The following is a 25,621-nucleotide window of genomic DNA, read 5'->3' as shown; positions in this document are numbered from 1 at the left end:
TTACTTTTGAAGTCAGAATAAAACTTAATTAACAAAAAATGCTACTTTATGGATGGTATGAACTAACTTGAAGAAAATCTTGAAATCAGTTTTTTACTGTCCAGGATCCACCTGGAGGCCTGCAGTACCTGAACATTAAGCCTGATTTCAAAATTTTCTTAAAATTAGTCCATACCATCCATAAAGTAGCAACTTTTGTTAACTAAGTTTTGTTTTGACTTAAAAAAGTAAAATTTTTCAGTTTTTACCTGTCCAGGATCCACCTGGAGGCCTGCAGTACCTGAAACTGGAGCTTGTTTTAAATTTTTTTTCAAATCAGTTTATACTATCCATAAAGTAAGTTAAATAAGTTTTTTTCTAACTTGAATTTTTTTTACCTGTCTAAAATCCACCTGGAGGCTAGCAGTACCTAAACCTGGAGACCAAATAAATTATTTTTTTAAAAATAGGAAAACTACATCCCAAAAGGAAACTTTTTTTTGTGAAATAATCTCTCCTCTCACTCTAAAGAGGTCCTGGGAAGGTTTTAAACTATTTTGGGGGAGGGTGTCTTCACACCCCTCCCCCCAAAAAATATTTTTTTAATCTTTTTGAAACTCAAATTTTAAATGGGATGAGGTCGACTTTTCCTCTTCCTACCTTAAGTAAAGTGCACCTAGATGCTTCTAGGGGCGTATCCGCTAGTCTTATTATATAAAGTAATAAGCTTTTTTGTCTGTAGTGAAGGATCTTGCTAATCGCTGCTAATCCTATACATTGAAGCTTCCTATAGGTCCTGAGGTGGTTTTAGGCTATTTTATTTTATAGATAAATCTGGGCATGGTGTTAGGCTATTTTTCTGCCCTTATTTATCCTTTAGAATAGAGCCTCTAAATGCTAGGGGCGCAGCCGCTTGTATATATTAAAGAGCGAAGCTTTTTTATCATTATTAAAAGTGAGTTTTTCTATAATTAGGGTTGCTCAGTCTGTTCGTCCAGAACGGATAGCTCATTTCGTTAATTATGGCATGTTAGAGTTGTCCTATCAATTTGAAACTTCATATGGTGATTCCTTTTGTAGTAAGGTACAATTTAGAAAACGTAGCAACACTAAATTCAATACCAGAATGTCCGTATGTTCATTTTAAACATGTCGTTTTTTTACTTTTTAACTAAGTTTGTATGTGATGTTATTATCCGATTGATCTGATTTTGGATGTTGTCATTTTTGTTTTTTAATGTCTATTTTTGGGGCGTCCAAATAATTACTGTTTGGAGGGATCGAACAAGGGGCATAACTCCATCTTTCACACAATTAAAATGAGATTGCGATCTAAATTTATGATCCTAGTATGTTACTTCAATTTTCAAACTTGATATAAATATAGTTTTTAATTGAAATTAACAGGGTTCAGAAGCTGCGGGTAAGCCTTAGTGAAATCGTCATATTATAACTTTAAAATTAAGCAGGATATCTAAATTTGTTTCTTAACAGACAATACTCCTTATTAAAATTCTTTTTTTGCACACCTGCGGAATTTTAGGCTTGTGAGCGGCTGTCGATCCCTTGAAATTACTATTCTTAGCCCAACATAGGAAAACGGTATATTCTTTGATAACAGCTGATTAGATAAACAATATTTCCTTTTAGTGAAAAAATATCTATTTTTGCAAAAATCATGTTTTAAAATTTTTTAAAAAGTTATACAGCTTAAAAAATAAAAATAAATAATTTTTATTTTACACCTTTTTTTATTTTGCTGCCTTAATAAGGAAATATTTAATATATTTGAATCGGCTTAATGCAATTTTTTTTCTTTTTTTTATGAGTATTCAATACATATGAAAAAGTAACATTTAAAAATCTCGCCACAAGAAGATTTAACAAACAAACCATTGATTTTGAGTACGATTTGATTTTTAAGTTTTAGAAAAACTATAGAAATATTCAAAGTTAAGTGTTTGTTTGCATTTTGAAAAAATAATTTTGCCCTGTTCTATTTGATTAGAACTTTTCAAACAAACTTCATTTTATAAAAGATTAATATTTTTTAATGTTTTTTAAAACATATTACTTTAGATTGGTTAAAAGTTTATTTTTCTGTGAGATTTAGGGGTTGCAATTTTTTTGCAAATTACGTTTTATGGCTTTTCATTCAAATAAGTTGCACAATTCTGGTTTTTACTATATAAATTTATTAAATGACTTCAGAAAAACATATTATAATCCTTACATTTACTTTTTTTTCTAACAATCTGTTTTTTAGGAGACTTTTTATATCGCTGACAAAAATGGCATTATTCTGCAAAAAAAATATTTTTTTTGCAAATTTAAAGATATGAAAGTATTTAATAAATGGTTAACTTTAATTTTTGTTTTAGCAAAATGCATTATTGTTTCTTATGAGATGAAAATAAGGTATCGCAAATATTTGTTGCAATTTTAATGCGATTTTATTGCAAAAAGCAGGACATAGGATTTTAGTTTTAACAGATTATGATTCTGGACCCAAAATTACATAGGACTGAAGTTTTCGTTTGTTGATTGCTGAAAGTTAAAGTTTCTTGCTCTAGAATAGCTATGTGCATACTAAGAAGTACATTACGCATTTTCTTTGTCAGCTTTAGTTTTTTAAAAGGTAATAGTTTACTAGCAATAATTCGATATACAAAAGTTGGATAGTTGAGTCAACATGTCTGTGGCGTAAACTAGAAATTTCTTAGAAAATGTAGTATTCTTGGAGAGAGATATGTTACTATTACTGGTCCCCAAAGTTTATAACACTGCCTTCATTTCGTTGGCTTAAAAGTTTTTGGGACTAATATCTAGTTTGGGTACAAGCATTATCCAAAATTCCATATTTTTAAAAATCTTTGCTCGTCAAAACAGAAGGATGATAAAATAATTTAATAAACTAAATAGCGTGTTTAAATATACTTTATATACTAAATGAAGCTATAAAAACTATAACTTACTTCCAAATTTAATTTCAAATCTTCAACCCAAAAGTGTTGCTTTATATCTTTTAGAAGGTCATTCCTATTTTTCAAGAATTCTTAAAGTGTCTTTTAAACATCACAACAATATAATTATACAAATACACTGTTATATCCAGATTTAATTATTCCTTAGAACACGTATAAGTATGTATTTAGAATTGTTTAAATAATTATAGTAATTAGATGATTATTATGTATTTACATATAATTATAAGCAAAGCTTCTCTATGACGAGTAAGGTATGTCTGATTGTCCGCAACCAACTATTGCAAGACAGAAGAAAACACAAACATAAAATCTACATTTAATAATGTTTAAGATACATTTATAAATAAATTTTTAGCTTATAATTGCTGCGCTACTTCTGATTATATTTATTCTTGTTTATATAATTACCAAGAGCTAGCTGTGTGCCATTTAAAGTAATGCAGTTCTGACAATTATAAATTCTTTAAGGTTTAAATAAGGAAATGTATTTACTAGAATATTTATAAACTGTTTGTTAAGGATGCTTTTGTGTTTTTATTTCAACAGAATATGACTGTCTTCATAAAGTTTAACATCCTTTTAACAGTATCTTGTTTGACTTGACTCTTTTATGTAAAAACTTAAATGATTCTTAATTTTCAGGTGTGGTGATTTACGAACATGCTCTGTTAGTCCTAGTGTCCTATTATTTGGAGACTCTTGTCCAGGTATAGTTATTAGAGAACATGTTCTGTTAGTCCTAGTGTCCTATTATTTGGAGACTCTTGTCCAGGTATAGTTATTAGAGAACATGTTCTGTTAGTCCTAGTGTCCTATTATTTAGTGACTCTTGTCCAGGTATAGTTATTAGAGAACATGTTCTGTTAGTCCTAGTGTCCTATTATTTGGAGACTCTTGTCCAGGTATAGTTATTAGAGAACATGTTCTGTTAGTCCTAGTGTCCTATTATTTGGAGACTCTTGTCCAGGTATAGTTATTAGAGAACATGTTCTGTTAGTCCTAGTGTCCTATTATTTGGTGACTCTTGTCTAGGTATAGTTATTAGAGAACATGTTCTGTTAGTCCTAGTGTCCTATTATTTGGAGACTCTTGTCCAGGTATAGTTATTAGAGAACATGTTCTGTTAGTCCTAGTGTCCTATTATTTGGTGACTCTTGTCCAGGTATAGTTATTAGAGAACATGTTCTGTTAGTCCTAGTGTCCTATTATTTGGAGACTCTTGTCCAGGTATAGTTATTAGAGAACATGTTCTGTTAGTCCTAGTGTCCATTTATTTGGAGACTCTTGTCCAGGTATAGTTATTAGAGAACATGTTCTGTTAGTCCTAGTGTCCTATTATTTAGTGACTCTTGTCCAGGTATAGTTATTACAGAACATGTTCTGTTAGTCCTAGTGTCCTATTATTTGGTGACTCTTGTCCAGGTATAGTTATTACAGAACATGTTCTGTTAGTCCTAGTGTCCTATTATTTGAAGACTCTTGTCCAGGTATAGTTATTAGAGAACATGTAATGTTAGTCCTAGTGTCCTATTATTTGGTGACTCTTGTCTAGGTATAGTTATTAGAAAACATGTTCTGATAGTCCTAGTGTCCTATTATTTAGTGACTCTTGTCAGGATATAATTATTAGGTTCTGTTAGTCCTAGTGTCCTATTATTGAAACAGTTTATAGTGTCTCCAAAAAGTGGAAATTTGTTCCAACGCTTGGCCAAATTATGACGTAAATTGCATGGTTCGACCAAACGTCGGAACATTTGTCCACTTTTTTGAGATAAAAAAGATGCTTTCCTATTATTTGGTAACTTTTAAACTTTAGATAATAATCGATTATCTTATATTTAGGTACCCCAAAATATCTGGAGGTTCAATATACCTGTATCCCTGACCTCCAGAGGACAACAGCTGCTCAGGGAAGGTCAGAACCAACATTTACTGACCAACTTATAAAGGTAAAACAAATAAATATAATAAAAAAATCTAATTATAAACGATTGATTAATTCTTTTATGAATTTACATCTTTCAATACTTAGATTAAAATTCTGAATAATTAGATTGATTAGGTACTAATTTTGTACCTGAAAGAAAATGGAACACAGTAATAGTGTCTGACTGATTATGACGTAACAAAAAAATTAGCCAATGAAAGGCCGTTATTGACCAATGGTAAAATTTATAGTGGCCTCAAATTGGCTAATTTTTTTGTTACGTCATAATCAGTCAGACACTTTTACTGTGTTCAAGAAAATGTTGTATTTCAGCTAAACTAAACTTCTTTACCCAGGATGTATGGAATCCAGGAGACAGATTTTTGAGCCAAGAAACAGTTAGATCAAGTTTAGCAATAGGTAAGAATTTTTTTGTAACATTTTAATTTACAGTGAGTCTATGGTTAGCATTTTAACTTGAATCAAGATCCTGGAAGCTCTTAATAGTGTCTATAAAAGAAGGGAATAGATATATAAACTTTTTGTCGAAGTATCTAGAATGACGTCCTATTAGAGTAGTCCATTATTTTAATATGTCAACGTTTGGGATTTTTCGGCCAAAAGTTTTTTTATTTATCCCCTTTTTTATAGGCACTATAAAGAGCTGCAAGATCGATCCTGTAATACTTATTTTTTACATTTATCTTCAAAATAACACATTTTTATTTTATTTTTAATACTGGTGTGGAAATTTACTGAGTAACATTACTTTTTTTATAGTAAATCAATTCAAAAAGAAAAAGTGACCCTTTTTAAATACAATTAAAAATTAATCCCTTTTTCTTAACTTGTTCACAACTATTTACATTTTTCATTCACATTTTTAGGTCTAAACCGAATACTGAACGAGAGCCTAGAATTAGATGCTATAGATGAAGAGTCACTATCTCTTTCCTCAGAAATAGAAGCCATCACTGAAACTCTAGCTGATAACTCTGTCGTTATAGAAGATAGTGAGATAGTGGTTGATAATAATAATGCCACTGTTGACAATGCTACAGTTGCTACTAATGTTACTAAAGTGGTGGATAATATTGAAGGAAAGGATATCATATTTGAATTATTTTATTAATGTACATTAAAATGCCTTTCTGCAATGTCAGGCTTCTGCCCTAAATATTTGTACCAAAAGATTGGGAAATACCTTAGTTAAAAACTTGAACAGTTCATTACCATGCAAGATTAGAAGGTTTGTTGGCAGGGCTCGGCAGCCGCGTGTTTGCCGCGACTAAGCCTCAAATTTAAACCCGTTTGGATGTTTTGATTTTTTTTTGAAGAGAAGGTTTACTATATGTGGGTCAGGTTGTAAAAGGTTTATTTTCCTGGGGCTTACAGGCGGCATCCGAGCCTTATTTGATAACATAATGTCTCATAGCTTTATCTAGTTTAAAATACATAAATTAAATATAATATCCTTAAAGCAGACGGTTGTGCTAACCAACTAAACAGCAATGGCTGCCATGGACGGCTGGAAAACCTTGCGGTTCCGATGACTGGCGGCGATAACGGCGGTTTACTTGAGCAGCGGAAACGGATTGTGATCATCGTGATTGTGTCGGCCTCACTTTTCCTGTGTTTGATAATATTGACATTCTGCTATCTCAAGAAGGTGAGACTTTGTTTTTATTAAATTTATTTATAGAGAAGCTTCACTGTATAAAACAGTTGTAATCAAGTTACTATTAGTATGGGCAATGAGAAAAATACTGATATCGTTTTAGCCAAGTTAGGGTTTTAATGGTTTTAGACCATTTTTGAATACAGATCTTCTTGATTTTAGGCACTAAGTCACTAGATACGATGAAAGTAGTCCATTTTATTTTAAACAATAAATTTTAAAGAAATATTAAACTTTTCGGGCAAGTAAATGAAAAATAGCCCATCGAAGTCGATCATTAAACAACTGCTGTTGATTTGTTCAACATCCAAAAACATTAAACAACCACCAACAACTTAATTTGTTCAACACCCAACAACATTAAACGCAACACCAATCATTTCAACTTTAAAATAAATCATTTTCAACAATAGTTAAAGGGAAAAGTTTAATTGACAAAAAAATAAGTTGGAAATATTCTTCTGTCATTATTAAAATACGATCCATACCACTCCTAATTGTTAAATAACTTTATAGGAAAAGGTCCTTACCCCTGTGGGTTACACACTGTCCTGAAACATGTTCAACCTAATCTAACATATAACTGCCAGCTTAAAAAGAAATTGAATAAACAGTGTAGGGATTCTAGAGACTACTTTAAGTCAGTAACCTTTACTTTCCAGGACGGACAAAAAGACAAACACATTATTATTTTCTTTGCTATATGTAGAACAGCTACGCTACTTTCTCAAATTTGAAGAACACATACAACCCCCTTTATTATTGTATTTCCTTAATTTGAATGGAGGTTACGAGTTGTTGTTTTAAGGGCTAGGGACGATTATTTCAACATAAAATATTCTTCCCCTTTATTTATTTTTCGTACAGGATTAAATTAAATCGTTTCTCGTAAGTTTACTATTTTTATTTACTTTAGTTTTTTTTTGGCGACTAAAGACAAATTTTTGCTTCTTACTTTTTCATCCTTAAAAAGTTTTTGTTTGTTTGTTTTTAATATATTTATATATATGTCATCAAAAAAGTTGTTGAATAAGTCATATAATATTAAAAACATTTTCATTTCCCTGTCCTTAATATTCTTTGGCTGTTGTTGATTAATCCGTGAATGATTAATGGGATACAGGGATAAGTCAATGGATGCTAATTTATTTGTCCTCCAATTTCAAAAGTTGGCCTTTAAATATATACACAATCATTGTTTTATGTCGACTATATACAAAAAAATTGGCTATTATTGACATTATATCGATAAAGCTAATTTAAGTCGTCATCATGACTAACTTTCAACCATTACTTTTGGACTTAAAAACTTTCAAACAGCACTTAACAGCGGAAATTTTACTTAAATTTTAGTAGATTTATTTGTTAACATTTACCTTTTACTGCATTCCTGGTTTTGAATGACTAATGGGATCTTGACACCATAAATTCCAACTTATTACGCGTAGAACAGAGTGCATAAAATCAATAAATTTCATGCCAATATGTTGCTAAGTTGGTTGCATAGGTCTTATTTTAGTTGTTTGTAAAATTACATACATAATAAATTGACATTTTATGAATTTTTTGAAGGGGGTAAACTTTAATTTTTCTTGCAATCAATAAGAAAATTACCCCACATACGTCCATGGGTGAGAGTAAAGGGGTATTTTACCCCCCCCCAAAAAAAAAAAAAAAAAAAAAATTAAAGATACTTTAGATTACCCCTCTCAAGCCCTTGAAACCCCTCATTTTACCCTTTAAAATAAAAAGCTTGGACGTCCACGTATTAACCCTTATGTATTTGAGTAAATTTAACTATTATAAACTTCGCACAAAAGTCTTCTGGGACAGTTTCAAAATTTGAAATTATTCATTCTCTATTTATGTACAGTTGCTTAACAGAACAAGTTTTACAAATCCATAAATAAAGTACCGACAATCGTTCTATTGTAATATCAAAATGTAGTTAACTCTTTTATTAAAGCGCATGTCAAGTATGAAATATATAAGGTTACAAATTTACCAGTCAAAATTAATAAATCCTTAAAATAATATTTATGTTTAATAAAAGAAAATGCTTTATCCAAGAAACTATTTTTACATAAATATATAATATCCTTTTAAAATGTATAAATATTTTAAATAGTCTTATTACACATCATTTTAAATCAAAAGATTTTTTCCACAATATTTTTGCAATTCTTAATCCCGCACCTTTGCATAACCTCTTTATTGTTCTTCTCCCTATTTAGTTACGAATTATAAATGGATTCTCTTTTATTTTGATTTTTTTATCGACGTTTTAAATTAAATATTAAACCTTTGAGTCACTTAAAATCTTTATAATGGTTTAATACTTACTGTTCTAATTTTACAGAATATTGTTGTAATAGTCGTTTAAAGATTTTAGGCTATTTATCTACGGTTATAATACTTTTTATTATAGTTTGTTATTGTATTATTATATTTCTTAGCTTAAAGGCACAGATTAATGCGCTATGATACATTTTATGACATAAATAAGTAACATCTTTAAATAATAGCAAATCGAGTAGTATACTTTGAAAGTGCTTTAAATGAGACAGCAAACAGTTATTTTAATAAATTAGGTTTATGCATACATATATTGTAAAATACTTTTAGAATTATTGGATAACCTAACCCCTTACCCACTCTCTTTAACATATAAAAGAGGGCTGAACCTCCATAGTAGAACTCTAACAATATGGGGCTTTTCTATCAGTTTCTTGATTCCAACCTAATCGCCCCATTTAGGTTTTTCTGAAACTTTAATTTTAGAGAGAGGGATGTATAGTTGGTTCATTATTGAAAGAAAGGAATTTTCAAAATATTCTGAATTCATTGAAACAAATAGATCTTACTGAAACGCATAATGCTTGTTTGTCTATTTCAATTTTTTACCAATTACTTAATTTTCACGTGGGTATGAAACATCGAACTATAAATTAAATTCGTCCCCAAAGTTTTGTAACCACCTGTTACATTTTTGTTTTGTCAAAAACTTTGGGTACTTTTGTTGAATTTTGATTGAAAAATAGAAGTGTTCAATATTAATTGTTATTGATTCTAAATATTTCAGAAAAATTTTCCCCGCATTAATTTTACATATTAGTAAAAGGTGATTGTGTTGACATTATTTAAATTTATTCTGTTTACTAAACGTAGACTAATTATGTCACGTTATATTTTTCATAATATACATATATCATAAAACATATTAAAGCTTAGATTTAAATGCTAAACAAGGACAATTATATATTTAAACAGTACAGTAAAAATTCCATTATAGAATACAATATATTAAACAATGAAATGTTTTTTTTACCATTATAGTACTAACAAGGATGACAACATCCATAAAAGCGAAGCACTGAAACGGTAGGACAAACGGACATTAACACTTGCATAGTGTCAGAACTAAATAATCAATAAGAATCGGAGCAAAATTGTAAGTAAATTTGTTGAAAAACTGCTTGATATAGGATAATGTTTATGGACATACTTACAGTCTTAGGACTTGATTATAGAGTTGCTTTGCTTATAACATTATACTTTGTTGTGCCACGAATCATCATACCAAAAATCAGATCAATCGGATGATTAGATCACATAAAAATTTGTTGTTAAAAAAGTAAAAAAGATCAACATGTTTTAAATAGACGTACGGACATTCTTGTTATGATTATAGAGTTGCTACGCTTTCTAAATCGTACCTAACTACTAAAGGAAACACCATGCAAAGTTTGAAATCGATAGGACAATTCTAACATGCCTAAATTAACGAAAATAGCTATTCGTTTGTGACGGACGGACGGACCGACCCTAATTATAGAAAAGCTTCGCTTTTAAAAATAGATAGAATGATGTGATCAGATAGGAAAGGGACATTGGACTGTAAATCATACTATTTCCTAAAGTTTTATAAACGCTTTCTCTCATTCATTGACTTAAAAACTTTTCCTCTTTTCTAACGTTTACTTCTTTTTGTTTGGTACAAGCAAGCTGTGTTCATCCTTGTCTACTTTTGATTTTAATCTACATAATTAAAAGTATTTTGTTATTTTAACATGAAGTGTCCAACAATTAATACTCTACTGACTTATCCCTTTAGATCCCTGAGTAAAATAGAAATAATGTATGTAGATAACAAGGACAATGGCAAAATTGAACAGAATCCTATTTATTCGAGTGTAACACTCATCAACCCATAGACGTCCAAGGGGGGGGGGTAATTGGGCGATTACCCACCCCCCCCCCCCCCCCAATTTTTTTTTCATTTTACCCCCCCCCCCCCCATTTAAAATTTACCCCTACCCTGGGGGTGCCGTAGGTACCCCCAACCAAAATAAAAAATCCCTAATAAAAAATTTTTTGCGCGCCTCGCGCGCATTTTTAATACTAAATATTTTATAAAATTTAAATTACCCCCCCAAAAAAATTTACCCCGGGGATAAATTTTGGGGGGGGTAAACTAAATTTACTCCCCCCAACAGACTTCAGGGGGGGTAATTACCCCCCCAAGCAAATTTTACCCCTGGGGTAAAAATTTTGGAGGGGGTCAAAAAAAATTTCGGCGCGCTTCGCGCGCCATTTTACCTCCCCCAAGTACGAATTACCCCCCCCCCTTAAAATTTTTTACCCCCCCCAAAAAGAATAGCTTGGACGTCTATGCATTAACCCATTATTTGTTATTTATGTAAAAGCAAGTTTTCTTCTATAAGGAAAGGTTACGTTTTGTTAGACTTAGAAACTTTCTTAAAAATAAGATACCGCATAAGTTAGATTTTTTTGAACACAGTAATAGTGTCTGACTGATTATGACGTAACAAAAAAAAATTAGCCAATGAGAGGCCGTTATTGACCAATGGTAAAATTTATAGTGGCCTCTCATTGGCTAATTTTTTTTGTTACGTCATAATTAGTCAGACACTATTACTGTGTTCGATTTTTTATTTTCTGTCATGAATTATACATATAGGAGGTCTAATTGAAAAATAAGAGACTCAGAAAATTGGTTGTAAATAAATTTATTATCTAAATTGGTGCCGGAACGGGAAATGAGAAACAAGTAACCCTACCTTTACTAGGACAATGTCATATATTACAAAATTAAATTAATGAGTTTCATATATATTAAAGTAACAGTATGTCAGTCTATGTGTATCAAAGGATCTCGCTAACTGCTAAACCAATATGGTTCTTCTTTCTAAGAAGGTTTATAACTATTTTGGGGAAGAGTAGCACCACCCTCCTCAGAAATATCGCCCATTGGAAAAAAATGACACCGCCCCCCATTTTTATTTTTCCAAAAATTTTACTTCACTAAGACATTGAAGTTTCTTCTTTTGTTTGTGACCTTTTTAAGATTTCTTTAGTTCTAAAAAGGTTACCAGAAACTGTTTTTGAGAACTATTGTATGTTCACCGTGTCCTTGTTGTACCCTTATTGACTCATATTAATCTTTAACACTTTTTCCTTTTTCAAGCGTAGAAACTATTCAATTTGCCATTTCCAATTTTGGCCCTTTCAAGTTTTAGATATTTACAAAAAAAAAGACTCAAACTCTACCTTACATACATATATCATATATGAGAATGATTTTTGAATATTTGTTGTGTTTACCTTTTTATCCTACCTGTGATTTATGTCACTCTTGTTTGTTAAAACATTATAGATTCAACCAAAATGACCTTAACCTAAATTTACTTTATAATTTCTTTATAATCATTATTGAAAATAATTACATCTATGCATTAAAATCTACTATAACTCGGAAAACTTGAAATTCAAATCACCCTTTACATGTCTTTTTTATGAGCTCCAGATATAATAAACACCCTGTATGTATATTCATAAATACTTTAATTATTTGAAATAAGTCAAAAAAAGTTTCCAGATCACCCTGTATATAAAAAGTTTGCATGACTGCCAGATTCTTTTCAATTAAACAAATCTAATTCTAGAAAATTGGGCTCACTACTATTCTATTTATGTATACCGTTGCTATTTGGAAAAGGATATTTTACATAAAAGTTAGAAAATAATCACCAATTTCAACAGATAGTGAAGTCAAATATAAATACTTATAAAAAAGTACTAAAATATAGGAGAAAAGGGAGTTATTAAAACCAAATATGAACTAAACTTTTAGAAGCAGTAAATTAATTGTTACTTACCCTTATATTTTGAAAACTTGCATATATTTTCGGTGTACTGTTTGTCTGTCATCATGTAAATAACTGGGACAAGGTAAAAACTCCTTGAACATTGCAATGCTGGGAATTATTTTAATTGCAACAGTCATTTCATTTCAATTCAATTCAAATTAAATTTATTTGAATTTTTTCAAGGTACATTTTGAAAACAAAATATCAAGTTTTATCGCGATAAAAACTCTATAATTCAACTTAAAGTAGCTTGAAAAATTTCTTAATTGAAAAGGTAAAAACTTTCGAAGGAGAGGGATATAGCCATGAAGAGTAATTATTCTTTATCCCTGCCTAACAATATATAGGCACAGTTAAATTAAAGCCTATGAATTAGAATTGTTTCCATGACTAATCAAATCTTATATTCCAATATTATGCGGTTACCAGACAATATCGTAAATTTTTCGTGTAGCTATTTAGAAAAATACGTATTTTAAAAAGCTAAACTTTTGGGTTTTTTTACATCTTTTCTAGAGCAGAGAAAAAATACTCTATCACATAAGCTTTTTGTTTGTACAGACAGACGAAGAAATTACATAAGATTATTGATCAGTGGAATCTTCACTAAATTTTTGACGTCTTTCTTAAAGTCTAGCTTAGAAAACTTTCCAAAAAGTTGAAATTTAAACGTTTAATCCGAAAATCAACGTTTTCTTGGTTTAAAGTTATATCTCAATCTACCCTTTGTTGATTGTAATGATCCAGAATATGATGAATAAGGAGTTTTTTTTCTATTCTTTTAATAATTCTAAAACGTTAGGGAAGGGAGGAGAGATGGCTAAAAAAAAGAGGGTTCAGGGATAATTGGGTTAGCAAATAAATTCTATCCAAAAACGCAAACCTAAAAACCACATTGTAATTTGATTTTTACTGGTTCTCAAAGTTATATAAACATGCTCTCTCATTCGTTGACTCAAAACTTTGGGTACTTTTATCAAAACTTCATTTGTTGTTTCCAATTTGTAGTGTCCAAACTTTTCAATCAATAATTTTTATCTACAGAAGGTGTAATTTTTTTTATAATGGAGGATGCATATTAATTTATTCTCCATTATTTTGTCCCTTAAGATCCTGAAGTATTACTCAAAACACAATTCTAATAAAAATATGTATTAAAAGATAACAACACAAAACAGTAAGATTATTTTAAATTTTGTTAATTTTACTACCCTTCGCCCCCTGGCCGTATCCTAATGATTTTGTAATTCGTTCTAATGGTTCCCATCGCTGTTTTTAATCATTTAAATATAGCGGTAGAAATATACTCATGTAATTCCCGTAACATTTAGGTTTAGATGGGCGATTTTAATTATTATTTTTGGTGTTCTATTGATCATTGTGCTTATATATGATTTGTTTTGCTTCGTCTCTAGTCTCTAGGGGAGGAAGTGAAAATCTGTAAAATAACCAAAAACCACACGAAGACATTTAAAAAATCTCCCCTAAAAGGTTGTACCCACAAAATAAATTTTACTACTGTATATTACAGTATATGTAATATATGAAAGGGTAAAAAGCCTAAAATCATAAAAAGGCTTGGATTTAAAAAAAACATCCCAAAACCTTCCCATGACCTATGTGAAGCTTCCCTAAAATGCTTAATGATTGTATAATTTTATGTAGCAACGTTGCTTAACAATTGAGGTTAATTGAGTTAGAAGGTCATCAACGAAACCATTCGTAGACAACTATATGTGTGTCTTTAATTATTTTATCAAAATTGTTAAATAAAAAATTGTCAAATTATCGTAAAAAAAGTTACACTTTTACTGTATTTTTGATTTGTTATTTTGATTTTTAAAAATCATTTGGTATAATCAAATTTTCTTTCATCAAAGAAATAAATTGTTTGATTTGAATAATAGGTTAAATGTTAAACAAATTTTGATTGCCTTTTTTTCTTTGGTCATAGGGTCCTTAAAAAACCATCATTTTTAATATTATTCTTAGTATATCAATAAATGTTTTAAAACTAGAAAAATATGTCAAGTATGCAAATATTGGAAATGCATTGGCACTGAGGAAAAAAATATTTAAAATATTATTGACACAAACGCCATACAATTAAAGGGTTGTTTGTTAAAGATTGACACAAAAAAAAACACTACAAACAATCTTATCTGGAAATAATATTGGGGACCCTCCAAACCCTTCTTTCTTTTCCTAAACCCTTTTCCCCCATATACCCAAATACCCTATGTATGTGGTTAAACCCCCCTTACCCCTTTTGTGTCTAACTCTATTAGTGACGGAGCAATTTTATTCACACACGAGAATTAATCGTATTCCAAAAACGTAAATTAAAAGTTGCTGCACAACGACTTACCTTTTGTGTACAACAAATTCAAGTTGTACACTTGTTTACAATCAATTAATGGCAATCAAGACAATGGCTGATAAATTGCTATACATCCCCAATGATAATACACAAAATTATCCATTCTATAGATTATAAATAGTGGTAGAAACGTTTGGACACCCAATTTAATGAACCAACCAATCACAATAAAAGTCCCCAAATTTGTTTAGACCCACAAATAAGAAAACGTTATTCCCAAACTTTGGGGACTATTGACCCCTCCCTCCATGGAATGTTGCAGTTTGGACTAAATTTTAAAAGATATTAGATAAAGCAAATTCTAAGCAATTTATTTTGAAAGCATATGTAAACAAATATTTAAAGTGATATTGTAACCACCTAAATTAAATGAGAAGTGTGTTTTAAGGAGTTCTTTCGAAACAACTTAATTTAATGTTATCTAGCTATTAGATTGAATTATTTTTAATAAAACTTCTGTCTTCTTTGATCTTCCTCTAATGATTACTAAAAGATATTTAAGCTCCAAGTTTTTTCTCGCGAATTAATGTAAATGAAACATTGTATAAGCACTTTATATATTAGAAGAATATAGTTGTTGGCACGTACAATGTTTGTTTGTACGTTTAAAAATTGTGTTTATGTGAGAGTGCATAAAAATTGAGTATGGCTTTCAAAGTATGGATAAGAACCAGTTCTCACCAACAGCACTGATTTAATATTGTATAACAGACAATTTTCCACGAACATGGAAATAAAAATCATAAAATTAACACTAGTTTTGTTAGGCCGGGCCCTAGAACCATCTGGGCTAACAAGGTTATTTTTAATATTTTTTCAATTTAATTATTGCGGAGAGCTGTCTATAATACGATGATATAAACATCTATTTTTTAGCTAGGTTCACGCCTCTTAATAGATTATTCCTCTCTATGGAGACTAATGTAATGCTACATTTTGTATACTGCTCAACTAACTATAAATCCAATCATATGCCACACTTAAGTAAGTGCGTGCCTTGGAATAATTAGGGTGACGATAAAGCTTTTAAAATTGGCCTAAAATACAAACTTCCTATTGCTTATTGATGCTAATTTGCCAGAAGTGTAATGGCTTCAGTCACATTTTGTTTTGATTTTTCATTAGATTAGGACAATGACATATTCATAAAATATAATTTAAATTGATTTGAATGAAATCTCTTTAACTTATATTAAGAGACTTTAACGATATGTGGAAAAGCATCGTTTTGGGGCATTCTTAAACAAACAATCAATATATATCTTTTTAACTCTTATTTTATACATCTTAATTGGAACTGATGATCTATTTTTATAGAGAAACATATGTATTCCACCAATAAATAGTTAAAAAATTAAATGTTTTTATACATATAATAATATTTTATAAAGTAGTAAGGATCTCTATAGTTTAAAATACTAAACTGATTTGGTTCTCTATTTTGGAAAAGCTTCACATAGGTCTTGTGATGGTTTTAGGCTATTTTATTTCAGATTTTAGTCTTTGGATGGCTGTGAGCTATTTTCTAGCACGTCGTTACCACTTTAACAGAGCTCTTAAATGCTAGGGGCGAAGCCTCTAGTATAAATATATTTTAAGACACTTTTGCACACTAAAAAAAAAGCATACATAGTCGATATAATAACACCTAGGTATATCAGAGAATGATTATCTCTTTATCCATGTAAAACGACAGGTTATGAATTTTATTAGTCTTAACAGCCAATTTTAATGCTAAATCTATTTTCAAATTAAGGAGAGGCAAAATTTTGCTACTTGGACTTCCCCATACTTTTTTCTTTGTTTCTTTTGCATAGCTACTTTATAATCATAGTAGTTGCTTCGCACATAGCTTCCAAAAGAGGGTGGTATGGGTCAGCAAAATAGCCTAAATCCACCTTTAGACATTTATAAAGCTTTCCTGAAGAGTATAATTTGGATGAACCATTTCGTAACTACTGAAAAAAAAATCTTACTACTTTACATTATTGTGTTTATCCATAGATCCTAAACAAGGATATATAACCTGAAGAATCAATGGTTTATAATGATAGAATGTAGAAAAATTAATAATGTAAAAATAACAATATTTAGCCTTTATGATAAACTTTTTCACTTGTGTAAAAGTTGAAGACGAAAAACATTTATTTTATGTATTTTTACATGCTTTGCTTCCATGGAATTTGATGATTCTTGTTTCCAACTTATTTGTCTCCTACTGTTTTGAGTAGCAGATTTGCTAATTTCCATCAAAATAATTTATTCAAAACAACATGCAATTACGTTTTTTTCTCTCAAATATTTTTAATAGAATACTTTTAGTTTAATTAGGGTTTGAAAAATACTTTTCAAGATGATATCACATAAAAACTATTTGGCCAACTACATATATGTTAGTTATGTGTACTGTTCTTCTCCTTATCAAATTTTTAATTTGTCAATAACATTTTAAAGAAACTATATCTGCAAAGTATCACAGTCACGTTTTTTCTAAAATTGAAAAATATTTGCTCTAAATGAGGTTAAAGTGGTCCAATTTGAGTTTTAATATTTTATCAGCAATACACATTTTGTTCTTGAGAATGATTTGCCTGTCATTGATAGAATATAGATTAAGTCGTGGTTATATTAACAAGCATTAACACCGACTTTATCATCTTTATGGAATAATGCCAACTTTGAAATAATCTACTTAAATACAACTCACTTCCTTTTACCCGCCCCTAGCCTTTCATGTCGAAAGCTTAATTTTTTGTTTAATTTTTGATTGAAAAATTATGGATTTGTTTTTTTTCTCTCTTTAGAGCTACCCAATGAAAATAGCCAAAAACTTGTCCGGCATCAATATTTTACATAGAGGGAAACTTTTTTGTCATGTATTACACCATTTCTTTAATTTCAAATAAATTCACCGAAAAAATCATGTAATTTTAATATAGCTTATTAAAACTTTCTTACTTACAACAAGGAATAAATTTTTTTTTTATATTATATGTCCCAAATTCCTGCAGTCCAATATTAAAGTAAGGAAGTGAATGATATACTCACCATATGATATGCATTTTACGTAGCAAATCTTCTATATAATAATAGGATCCATTAGTATTTCCTTCATAGTAGTGTGAATAGTATACTCACTATACTATATGCATTTTCATTAGCGCAGCTACTATATAGTATTACTATTTATCAGTACTAGCGGCTTCGCCCCTAGCCTCTAGAGGCGTTGCCCCAAGAGGTAATTTAAAAAAAAATTAGAGCTGCCCCAGTATCAATTTAAAAAATTTCGGGGGGGGGAAATTGGGGGGGGGGGGGGTTAGAAGTGTCCCATCCCCCAAGAAAATAGCTTAAAACCACCACAGGACCAATAGGTATATACCCTGAAGAGTATAATCCGACCGGTTCAGCGGTTACCGATATCTTAAGGGACAGACGGACGGACAGACAGACAGACGGACGATGTAACTTTTATAACAAATATTGTTCGCTTATTATAGCTGCGCTAACTATGGACATAATTTCCTCTTTATCACATATACTGTTATTTTTACGCTATTTTTTACGCTACTAGTGAAAAATATTGTCCTTTTTCATGTCTTCCATAATAAACATAATCTTTTCGGATCTCAAGGCTTGATTCAAAGGAATATACCGTCAGATAAAAATAGAAAGATTGAGTGAGAAAGAAAGAAAGATAAAAATAGAGTGAGATATAAAGAAAAAAAGATAAAGAAAGAGAAAGAAATGGATATTGAGAAATAGTTTGAGAAAGAGAGAAAATGAAAGGATGATGGAAAGTACATATACTTAATATCTTCCTTAAAATTTCTTACATTTTTACATTTTACATTTTTCTCTTTCTATTTTCCCTCTCACTCTCTCTCTCTCTCTCCTTCTCTCTTTCTTTCTCCCTCTTTCTTTCTCTCTCTCTCTCTCCCTCTCTCTCCATATTTCCTAGTAGTATTAATATTCCTTGGCTAGAATCTGTTGGCCTCCCGTGGTTTAACATCAGATTGATGCATATTTTGTCAGCTTTATCTCTGCATTAATTTCATTCGTGTACGCACGTTCTAGTTTTCTTAAAAATCATAATTTTGCAAATTACCCATATTTAACCGTTCTTCATATAGTAGGTCACCTTAAACGCTGTCCTACTAAAATACTTTATTGAGAAGAGTTACAGCATGCTATTTTGTAATAATTTGTAAAAATACAAAGGTTATTTGTTATTAAAGTTAAAAGTAAGAAATATAATATCAAATTAGTGGTGTGCAGTGTGCACATCGATTAATCGGAGGGTGGGGTGTGGGGGGGGGGGGCGGGGGAACCATTATGGATTAAAAAAAGGTAAGTCAATCCAATTTTGACACCTCACTACCGCACTGAATCTAATGATAAATATTCTAGTTTTTGAATACCTACCTCTAACAACAAAGCTGTCAATACAGATGCAATAGATAGGGAGCACGAATCGCGATCCTAACCTTTATCTCATGTTATATTGCTTTAATATTCATTATTACAAGAATATCAAATAAAAGAAGCTTTCAAATTTCAACTATAACATAGGGAGATATAGCTTCTCAAAACATTTCAATGTCTAGATATATTTCTACTTTGCTCCTCAGATACATAATTGTTTTTTTTTCGCTTTTGGCCATTTTCTGACCCTTTTTGCATTTTCATAAGATTAAATTTATTTATTTTGCATATATTAAAACAAGCATGACTATGACAATATATAGCGCAGTATGTTATTGAATTGTAAATTTAATGAAAATCAAAATTTAAAGAAAAACGTTAAGAGTGCCAAAAGGGGTACAGGGGGATGGGATGTTCACACGCTCTAAGAAATTAAATTTGGAGTGCCAGCCTACCCCTGGCCTCTATTTCATCCAACATAGATTACAAAAAAAGGTCTACGGGAGAAAAAATGAAATTGAATTTATTTTTTATCAGTGAATGTTTTTTACAGTGTACATATGTAATATATATTTCCCTGCTGCCATCTACTAATTATGTTTTAATTTTATCTTTAATGTAATCTTGGCAAATAAAATATCAACATAATGCACTTTTAGGATTAAAAAGTTCCTTAAAAACTTGCCAAAATTTAATATTCAAGATTTAATGATAAAAGAATGTAAAAATAAATCTTGGGAGATTGGTTAGAACCAGGATGTAAAGTAATTTTCAGTATTGTATATAATATGAGCAATGCCTTGGTCATTAAACAGGTGCAATTCACATTTAGGACTTCTAGACAAAAGTCGTGGAAAAACTTTTGTCACATAAAACACTATAAAAGAAGTGCAAGAAGTATAAATTAAATTCTTCCAAACCTCTCCTAAAATAGAAAAGCTCAACATTTAAAAAGATTTAACTGACAAAATAAAACTAGTTATAATGATTCTTTCTTTACCTTTATATCCTTTTCCTATAAAGCATCAACTACAAGCTGTTTTAGTGTATTTTTAGGACTAAAATTACTAATAACCATGACCATCGTATAATAAGAAGTTTAATTTATTTTAGGTAGGGGTGTAAGGAAAAGTAAAGTTATAAAAAACGTCTTTTGTTACCAAAAAAGTTTAATGATTAAGATAAATGTCATGCAATAAAAATGCGTAATGATTTAGATAAAGGTCATGCAATCAAAAGGTTGGTTGCTGAAAAATGTTATATTAGATTGCTTTAAACTTTTTATTGCTCCAAAATCGTTTTCTGTATAGCAAACAATACATTTTATCCGAATGATAATTACTTACATATCACTTTTGCCCTGATTTTTAGGCCTTTTTCTTTGAAGAAGGAAACGACTAAAAAAAACTTTTATGATGCAAGATCAAAGAATCAAAAAAGTTAATAAGATAATTTCCCTTTTTATATCATTTTGGCCCCCTTTTGTTTTATTAATTCATAAATTATAAATTTACATTTGTTTATTTTAATCACAATTTATCAAAAAATGTTTGGGTAAAAATGAACCTTACAATAAAGGAACTGTTTTTTTCTAAATATAGGCAGCAAATGCAGTTGCTACTAGAAAAATAGGTTTTTATTTTCTAAAATCAATTTATTCGTTGTTAATTAATATTTTTATAACTTTGTTTCTTGTTTTTCGTCTTTTTTACTACATGTTGTAACAAAAACTAGATTTAAATTGAACCTATGGAACTTTGTGATGTTATCATCCTTGTTTTATTATTTCTTATTCTTCTTTTTCTTTTTACAATTAGGTATTGAAAAGATGTTTTTATTACTCTAATAACTCTTTTTACCCCTACCTCCGAATATGTTTTTTTCTGGCGGGTAATTTTAGTGAAAGGGGTCCATAAAAGCTAAAATGAGCCCACCCTATATTATGTTTTATTTTTTAATAAGTCAAGGAATTAAGGGATTACTAATATTAATTTATTATAAGTCTAATCAAAATTCATCAGATAATTTGTTATGTTGTACTAGGGAAGCTTCTTGATAGTCTTATGTCAGTTTTAGATTATTTTCTAGGGCAGAGGACACCTTAAATGAATTTCAAACAAATATTCTAGCTTTTATTTTATGAGTAATCTTGCATTCCACTTCAATAACCTATCCACAAGATCCGTGTAGGAAGGGTCAATTTATTTTGAAGAAAGGTCAACACGAATTAAGGTTCTTACTACAGCCATACAGTTTCACACTATGCCAGAGTCACAATTAGTTTTTTTAGTTTAAAAAAAATTCTAAGCTAACTTTGGTTTTTAAAATTTATTTGCACTTTAATCAAAATGATATTTATATTACAAGGATGACAACAAAAAAAGAAAATTAAAATATCCTTATTTTGCTCTATATGAATATTTTTACATTTTAAGACTTGATAATAGAGATGCTTTGTTTATAACATAATATCTAATGTTTATAGGAATCAATGGTGAATGGGTTAATTATATTGTAAAAATATTTCCTGTAAAAAAAAGATAAAAACAAGGATGACAACATCCATAAAAGCGAAGCTCTGAAATGGAAGGACAAACGAACATTAACACTTGTAGATTGTCAGAACTGAATTAGAAGAATATCAATGCATCAGTACAAACAATATTTTAAGAATATTTGTTGCAAAACTGCATAAATAGATGATACTGTTTAAGGACATACTTACATTTTTGGGACTTGTTTAAAGAGATGCTTCGCTTATAACATTGTACCTTGTTGTAATAGGAATCAGTTTTTAAAAATCAGAAGAATCGGATAATTTTAACATACAAAATTTTTTTGTCAAAAAAGTTAAAAATCAACATGTTTAAAATGGACGTACGGACATTCTGGTATTGTTTATAGAGTTGCTACGCTTTCTTAATTGTACCTAACTACTATAGGAATCATCATGCAAAGTTTGGAATCGATAGGACAATTCTAACCTGTTTAAATTAACGAAAAGAGCTAACTCTCTGTGACGGACGGACGGACGGACGGACGGACCGACCCTAATTATAGAAAAGCTTCGCTTTTAAAAAACACCATGTTTATTAATTATATTGATATTATAAGTATAAATATTAGGAACATTTAACCAAAAATTAACTCAAGTCAACTGTGAGCCTTTAAGTTGGGGAACACAAGAAAGCTAAATTCTATTATCTTTTTATCTATATTAAAGGTGATCTATATTTTTAGCCTGAATAGCAGCGGACATTTATATGGTTCGTTAAATAGTTTTATATGCCAAGTATAGCGTAATTAGGTACAGTTTTACCGTCTTTTTGTTGATCCTACCTTTTTGTTCAAATAATTGTAAAGTTTTTTTTATGGATTTTAAGCAAATACATAGATAATTACCCTACAAGATGGTTATTTTGAAATTATAAAAATATGTATTATAGATTTTTATCTACATTTTTATACCTAGTGGCTTCGCCTCTAGCTTTTAAGTACTTTGTTAAAGAAGTAAAGAGGGGCAAGAAACCATAAAAAATAGAGAAGGGGAATTAAATTATACTGTCTATTTTTTGGTAAAACTATATTTGTATTAACAAATTTTTCTATTTCAGAGTGAAGATACAAAGTTGAATTGCCTGGAGAAGAATCACCACAAGCAAAGCTCTGAGTCTCGAACTGTGTCTACATCCTCCTCAAACCTCTCCCTCCCAACTTCCAACAACAACAACAATAGCTTCAATGGAAAACAGGACTCGAACTCGCAGCTCAACACATCTTTTTGTTCCATGTATCATGAGCAACAGCTAAATAATTGTCCTTCAAGCGACCAGCAGTTGTGTTATCCGCCAGCCGCTTGTTCACAACCGATAAGCTGTGTCCAACTACACCAACTACATGCACAACAACTGTTACAATGTCAGCTATCACAAGCTGCTGCAGCTGGCCAGTGTAGCCATCGTGGCAGCAGCTGGGGATCAGCTGATTTAACAGCTGTTCCAACTAGTCACAGTCAAACTGTCACATTGTATAATAATAACCAGCAGACAATGCATTATCCTGAGCTTAATAATGGATATAATGGCAATATTATCCAATCCCAAATGCCACTGTCAACACAATCCCGGCCGCCATCCACAATAATGACCCAGTCAACGCCACAGTCACCTATGACAATTCCTCACAACCCCTATGTACATTCAGTCAGTCCCAACATGATAAACCCTCCAACATCATCTCTAAATACCAAATATATGTGCAGCAACCCCTCCTCCCCCGGCCCACAGCATCAAATTGGAACTTTTTATCCAAATAGTTGTGACAGCTCTAAACCAATTTTTAGCAGCAGCAGCATCCATCAAACGCTGTGTGCCACAGCTGTACAATGCAGTGCAACTGTTCAGCATCAGCATAACGTGCAATGTCAGCAAACTGTGGAACAGTTTGAGTTCGAGTGTCGTCAAAATATGGCTGCCGCAGTTGTGCCCTTTCCCGCCATTTTGAATGGATCACGTGCACATTACCCCGCGCAAATTCAGGGTGATAAATTATTGGTGGCTGGTGCACCTAGTCAGGACTATTTAGCGGCCGCCCGCAGCCATTTATCAAGTAGTTCTAGTGCCGAAACTCCCATACAAGATATTATTTCTCGTGATAATATTTCCAAGGACAATTTGTCCCAAGACATTATTTCCCGTCATCAGGTTTTGGGTATTCCGACCCCTAGAGCAACCCCTACACATTATAACAATGGGTATTTCTAATTTTATCATATTTAGATGTTTGTCTAAAAGGGAAAAATATTCTGAAAATTAAATTACTTTTAAACTGTAAAGACAATCCAATAAGTTTCAAGAAATCATAACTATATTTCCTTTTTCTAGTTTCTTTTCAAATCTGCGGACAATTAATAGAATATTTTTCCCAGTCTCTATTGATTCTAATGTAATAATGATTTTAATTCTAATCATACCATGCCAAATATTAGTTAGTAAATAAAGTTTATTTTTAATAAATGATTTGTTTTCTTTTTTTTATTTTGGAGCGAAGCTACTCTATATTTATAACTAGTATGTTTCAGTCTGTATGTTTTAAACATACCTTCCCTTCATACAGGGTAGGATTATGTAGACATAAAACCAATTTCTAGGACTGTGTGACGGCTGCAAATGGTGATAACTTACTTTGTATTGACTTAACAAAATACTTTTCAATGACATCATGCAGTGTTGTATCGTATTATATTTAGCTATCCGCGGATAAAAAAACGAAAAATTATAAGATTAAAACCACTTGTTAGTCTGCAGGGGCTGAACATTCTTACATCTCTTGATGTTCTAATAAAAATCTGTCTCAGACGTGCAGGACCTAATTGTAGAAAAGCCTCGCTTCTACTAAAAATTAAGGCCTAGAACAACAAGCTACAATAAACACACATTGTGCTGGCTTTTCTCAGGAACATGGATTGGTTTTAACATATTTTAATTTATTTTAATCATGTAGTGATTAGGCAATTTTATTTCTTTTTATTAATCACAAAATTGCAATAGTCTTAATTCTTAGCATTAACCTAGGTCGAGATAAAAAATATAGACAGCGGAAAGTGTCATGTGTGACGTCATAAAAATAGTCTAAAAAGGAAGGATGAGAAGAGAAGTGGGAAAGGAAAACCCCAAAAAAGGGATTGATAATTTTTCTTTATGAAACAAACAATGATTAAGATTATTTCAAGTTACTGTATGATTATCTCCATCTGTGGGTTTACTCATGATTTAATAGTCTTCCATAAACGGCATACGTCCATTATTATAACGCCGATATGAATAAAGGGATAAGGCTGTAGTCAAAAGGCCCAAACAAAAAGATTTTCTTAACTTTGCATGGTGCTTCTATTAAAAATATTGAAATTATTAGAGTAATATAATTTAGCAAATAAAAAGTTAATGTGTTCGATACTTGGAAGGCCCAAAGGAACGTTCGTCAGTAAAGACTATAAAATTGTACCTAATGTATACTATGTCATACTTTGTAGAAGGAATGCTATGGCCTAAAGACAGGCATGATTTATCATTATGAAAA

The 25,621-nt window shown here is 30.7% G+C and overlaps 2 protein-coding genes across 2 annotated transcripts in view; both read left to right on the top strand.

Annotated features, from left to right (window-relative positions):
• The window catches only part of LOC145326818 (uncharacterized), a 40,786-nt gene extending 34,761 nt beyond the window's left edge, over positions 1-6,025 (top strand). The window contains exons 3-6 of the mRNA XM_080170248.1: positions 3,609-3,673; positions 4,809-4,915; positions 5,250-5,313; positions 5,781-6,025. Of these exons, the coding sequence (XP_080026374.1) occupies positions 3,609-3,673; positions 4,809-4,915; positions 5,250-5,313; positions 5,781-6,025 (481 nt within the window). The remainder of the gene's footprint in view (positions 1-3,608; positions 3,674-4,808; positions 4,916-5,249; positions 5,314-5,780) is intronic.
• A 349-nt stretch (positions 6,026-6,374) lies between these two features.
• LOC145314674 (uncharacterized) lies at positions 6,375-24,558 on the top strand. The gene is made up of 2 exons (XM_080154690.1): positions 6,375-6,562; positions 23,158-24,558. Exons 1-2 carry the CDS (start codon positions 6,443-6,445, stop codon positions 24,304-24,306), a joined length of 1,269 nt encoding a protein of 422 aa, XP_080010816.1. The 5' UTR covers positions 6,375-6,442; the 3' UTR covers positions 24,307-24,558.
• The last annotated feature ends 1,063 nt before the right edge of the window (positions 24,559-25,621 follow it).

This window comes from Acartia tonsa, chromosome 1 (genome assembly GCF_053477335.1).
Source record: "Acartia tonsa isolate MP-2025a chromosome 1, ASM5347733v1, whole genome shotgun sequence".
Lineage (NCBI taxonomy): Eukaryota > Metazoa > Arthropoda > Copepoda > Calanoida > Acartiidae > Acartia > Acartia tonsa.
This window is presented reverse-complemented; position numbering and strand designations above follow the sequence as displayed.

Excerpts from the sequence above, each read along its gene's own strand:
- LOC145314674 (XM_080154690.1), top strand. The coding sequence starts at position 6,443 with ATGACTGGCGGCGATAACGGCGGTTTACTTGAGCAGCGGAAACGGATT. Across the intron at positions 6,563-23,157 it reads CATTCTGCTATCTCAAGAAG|AGTGAAGATACAAAGTTGAA; the intron begins GTGAGACTTTGT and ends TTTCTATTTCAG.